This window comes from Olea europaea, chromosome 6 (genome assembly GCF_002742605.1).
Source record: "Olea europaea var. sylvestris chromosome 6, O_europaea_v1, whole genome shotgun sequence".
NCBI lineage: Eukaryota > Viridiplantae > Streptophyta > Magnoliopsida > Lamiales > Oleaceae > Olea > Olea europaea.
Window position 1 is genome coordinate 12,684,644 of NC_036242.1, and position 5,003 is coordinate 12,689,646.

The window sequence follows — 5,003 nt, forward strand, 5'->3', positions numbered from 1 at the left end:
ACAGGGAAATCGTTCCTACCACGTTTACACAGTTTCAGACGCCGATCCTTTCGTCTCTTCTCCTCTGTGACCGCTTCTCCTTTCCTCTATCCACGTCTCGCTGTCTCTCTCCATTCATTTTTATTCTTTCCTTTTTTTTTTATTGACGTATATATTTTGTTTGGATTTTTCATTTCCATTTCCTGCTTCCCACATTTTTCTCTTCATACGCACCTTCCAAAGAAATAATCGTGAAACTAATGGTGCTAAAAACAAGGATTCTTTGGCCATACGGCCAATGAATTCTATCAATTATTTTTGCTGGGATTTTCTGAGTTATTGAATTCCCATTAGACGATGGTCCCATGATTGAACGGAAGGTTAATTAATCCAAGGAGAAGCCTCTGGCATTTAATACATTTGGTGGGTCCTTTATGTAATGCACATACATGGATCATACATTTGTATATTTGATATTTGGAAAATTTGTTGGTTGGTAATCAACGAGAAAGATGATGTTTTTGCATTTTCTGCATGATGTTTCTTGCAGATTTTTGTTAATAGTCTTGTTTCGGACCCAAGCAATGCCACTGAATCCCACAGGCGGTGACTTGGACGAGGTCAGCATTACCTTTGCTTTCTTTTCCAATTCAAGTGCCACTGGAATGCAAGATCTTAATCATATGGATTAGTAACAGGGAATGTGTTTTATTTTGAATTTATGGGTCTGTTTTCTTTTGAAGAATTATTCTGTAATTAAGAGCCAGCATTATAATTGCGAGTATCTTAGTGCTTACAGGGGATATTTTAGGTCGGGTATTCCTATTTTCTTTGATGTTTCTCGTGTCTTTTTGTCGTGAATGTGTCGCTGTTACGATACTATTCGAGCAGCAGTTTATAAATATGAGCTTCATATAAACTATAGATCAAAAGTCAGGCTCAACAAGGTAGGATTAAAATCCAGAGGATTTCGTTACCTTTAGTGGTGTATTGTGAGAATCAAAAGATTAAGACAGAAAGTAGTAAACCCATTTGTGCATTCTTACATGGTGAATAAGGCCTTTATCACTACATTGAGAAGAAAATTCGAAACTCCCGTTCTGTTTTGTTCTTTTGGCAATTTCACTCGATTAATGATTTTCTGATTTTCAATGTGAAACCAGTGAACTAGTGTGGTCAATGCGTAGCTATCACAAATTTCTGCAATGGTTCTAAAGTAGATTTTGGTTTCCATTCTCCAATTTTTGCATTTGATTCTTATATTCCACAGTATTTGAACTGTTAAAAGAAGAGTGTTGTATGTCCTGAAATACAGATGAGTAGCATGCCATTGGAGCAGGCATGTAAGCCTGACAAGATGGACCTAGCTGCCAAAAGTACCAGTGTATCAACTTCCTATCAATGCCAAGACTTGAAGAAGTCGTGCCGAGTGACGAAAAGGAGTGCCAACCCAGGTCGTGTTTCACCATGTGAACCTTTAATTATAGATCGAAATTCCCAAATTAATTTGACTTCCACTCATATGGCATCAGTTGATTCCCCAAAAACTGATGGAATGACAATGACTGGAGGAATTCCATGCCCATTGCCTAGCCCAAATAGAGGTCCACATCCGACTGCCACAACCCTGAGTGGACCACTGGCAATATCACCAAACTCAAGTACTGGCAATGCTGTGAGTAGCGAATCAAGCACCAATCACAGTCGGGGGAGTGTCAACAGCAACCGTAGCAACAGTATGGACAGTTCATGTATACCCCTCAGGCCCCACACTGGTGGCGATGTTCGGTGGGATGCCATTAACTCTTCTTCTTCAAGAGATTCTCCACTTAGTCTTAGCAATTTTCGGCTCTTGAAGCGGCTTGGTTATGGAGACATTGGAAGTGTCTATCTTGTTGAACTAAGAGGAACTAATGCTTTCTTTGCCATGAAAGTCATGGATAAAGGTTCTCTTGCAAGTAGAAATAAGCTACTTCGAGCTCAAACTGAAAGAGAGATTCTTGGTCTTCTTGACCACCCATTCTTACCTACTTTATACTCTTACTTTGAGACTGAAAAATTTTATTGCTTGGTGATGGAGTTCTGTAGTGGAGGTAATCTTCATACTCTTCGGCAAAAGCAACCCAACAAGCATTTTACAGAGGAAGCTGCTCGGTCAGTCCCTACACGTTTTTTATCTTTATATATCCCTTTCTCTCCATGTGATTGTGCTTATAACTTTCTTCATTTGCATATTAATAAATATAAACGCTGACAAGTTTTAAAACTCAAAATTTCACAAGAACCTTAGTATAACATTATCATGGCCTCAGTGACATTCTAAACTAGGAGAGTTCGAAATACGTTGATGCTAATTTTAATCCTTTTAAAGATTTGTGTATCAGAGGATCACTGCCTATTTGTGCTGAAGAAACTCCTCCTTTGTGTGCCCTAGCAACTATATAAGTTGACACTGTTTTCTTGCATGTGCATGCATAGGGGAGGGGGTCGAGTGGGTTGCTTGATCTAATGTATGTCCTTGATGTTTTACTAAGGTAACCTACCTATCATGAAATGCATTCTTCCAAGATATTTAGGTTATATAAACAAGTCCATCTACTATTTTTGGCATCTTTGTTAACCACTCCTTATTTGCCTGATCTGGCCATTAACTCATCTCTTGCATGTATAAAGATATGATGTATCACATTGCCTCCCTTGGTGGTGAAAAACTAATAATGTCCCTTCCCAAAAGAAACCCATATGCACCATGGCTTCTTAAGTTGCCCAGAGTATCTGTTACAACAGGAGAAATAAGATATGACAAGCCTGAGAAACACGGTAAAAGCAGCTGGTGACCTGAGAACACTGAAATGTAGCAACAGCTTATATGTACTCCTTGGTGCAGCAAGATCTTTTTCTTCTTACCTTAGTTGTCACTGTAAGAGACAATCTTTTCTCATGCATTAAAAGTGCTACATCTTCAGTTTCTAACAAGTAAGTTTCGGATGAAAAATGACCGTGAAGAAAAAGAGGGACATAGAAAGCAATATCTCTGCTGTCAATTAAAGGTAGTTAAACTTTCTACCAAAAATCTTCAAATTAACCTAGATTACTCATAAATTTGGACACAGAATAGCAATCTGGTTTGTGCTACGACTTAGCAGAGACACAAATTCTTTGAGTATCATCTAGCTTGTTGTAGCGGTTTGAGCTGTTAATCTCCATAGTCAATGGCAGGCTGTGCTTATCCCATTTGAGTTATTTACCGTGATTCCAGATCTAATTTCCTATGCAGAGATGAGGACATAGCATTAGTGAAGTAAATTTGACTTTTTGTTTATTAACATATGTTTTGCAGGTTTTATGCATCAGAGGTCTTGTTGGCACTTGAATATCTTCATATGCTTGGAATCGTGTACAGGGATCTAAAGCCAGAAAATGTTCTAGTGAGAGAAGAGGGTCATATCATGCTATCTGACTTTGACCTATCTCTTCGTTGCTCTGTCTGTCCGACACTTGTTAAGTCTTCATCGGTACATCCTGGAAATCTGAGTGATACTGCTGCCGGTATCTTAGATGATGAAAATGCCGTGCGTGGTTGTATTCAGCCATCCTCTTTTTTCCCACGCCTTCTTCCTACCAAAAAGAATCGCAAATCTAAATCTGATTTCGGTCTCAATAACAACATGAACTCCCTTCCTGAACTAATGGCAGAGCCAACTAACGTGCATTCCATGTCCTTTGTTGGGACCTACGAATATCTAGCCCCTGAGATCATTCGGGGAGAGGGTCATGGTAGTGCAGTGGATTGGTGGACATTTGGCATTTTCATGTACGAGCTCTTGCATGGAACAACACCATTCAAGGGTTCTGGAAATCGTGCTACTCTGTTTAATGTAGTTGGGCAACCGTTAAGATTCCCGGAAACTCCTCAGGTAAGTTCCATGGCACGGGATCTTATAAGAGGACTCCTTGTGAAGGAACCGCATAAGAGAATCGCATATAAGAGGGGCGCTACAGAAATAAAACAGCACCCGTTCTTTGAGGGTGTGAACTGGGCATTAGTGAGAAGTGCCTTGCCTCCTTGTATACCTGAATCTGTAGACTATTCACAGTTTGCTAGTAAAGACTCTGCCAAGTCAGACAAGAAGATGGCAGAGATTGGAAATGATAGGAACAAGAATAGCTCGACTGATAGTTCTTACGTTGATTTCGAGTACTTTTAGGATATTGAACTATGATGTAATGCATTTCAAAGAGGAAAAAATTGGCACTTGTAAAATTGTGGCAAAAGGATATACGAATTTAGAAGAGTATTTATTGCATAGTTTGTTTTTGTACATTCTTACTGGTTTTTACTTTTTACCTGGGTTGAATCTTGCACGATGCCTTTTTGTATTGTTTGGGGTGAAGCTTACAAGGGCTATCTTTTTTTACTATTTGGGATGATTATGAAAATTGATAAATACAACAAATTACTCTTAAACCTAGTGAAGGGTCAAATCAAATTTTACTCCAGCAATCAAGCCTTTAACTCGATTGCAAAAGTGAAACAAACTCTATTGATTTTGATGGGAAAAAAATTACAAGTAAAAGAAAAGCTGCCCTTAACCATTAATAAGACAATTTGGAAAATATGCGACTGGACATCTCTGACGATTATCAATAATTTGAAGTGCTTTTATTTTGTATTCTTGGTATCAATAGGTTTATTGTTTGACTCCTAAATCTTTCAAAAGATCATGATGGGGAATTGTTTGATCGTCTTTTACTAAGGAAAATGAACAATTAAATTAACTTGAATTCGAGATCGCTATTTAATGATGTGATTCATAATCAAATGACCCACCATTGCATAAAACATTGAAGATAGGCAAAGGTTCAGGACGATTTAAAGATCGTTTGAATTTTTTTCCGAAATCACATGTTTTTCTCATGAGATTGAGAGAAATAATAATAAAAAAAAGATCATTACCAAAACTTGGACTTTGTCATTTGTACATCGAATTTGTAGATCATATCATACTTGACATTTCCATGAT

General features: G+C 38.1%; 1 protein-coding gene across 1 annotated transcript; it reads left to right on the forward strand.

Annotated features, from left to right (window-relative positions):
- The first annotated feature begins 207 nt into the window (after positions 1-207).
- LOC111395878 (serine/threonine-protein kinase RHS3-like) lies at positions 208-4,257 on the forward strand. Its single transcript, XM_023022078.1, has 4 exons — positions 208-402; positions 530-599; positions 1,295-2,133; positions 3,320-4,257. Exons 2-4 carry the CDS (start codon positions 564-566, stop codon positions 4,185-4,187), a joined length of 1,743 nt encoding a protein of 580 aa, XP_022877846.1. The 5' UTR covers positions 208-402; positions 530-563; the 3' UTR covers positions 4,188-4,257.
- Positions 4,258-5,003: the final 746 nt, after the last annotated feature.

What these genes read in the sequence shown, in the direction of transcription:
- LOC111395878 (XM_023022078.1), top strand. Translation starts at nt 564, where the DNA reads ATGCCACTGAATCCCACAGGCGGTGACTTGGACGAG. An exon ending in CAGGCGGTGACTTGGACGAG is followed by an intron (nt 600 to 1,294) that starts GTCAGCATTACC and finishes CCTGAAATACAG; the next exon opens with ATGAGTAGCATGCCATTGGA. An exon ending in TTTACAGAGGAAGCTGCTCG is followed by an intron (nt 2,134 to 3,319) that starts GTCAGTCCCTAC and finishes TATGTTTTGCAG; the next exon opens with GTTTTATGCATCAGAGGTCT.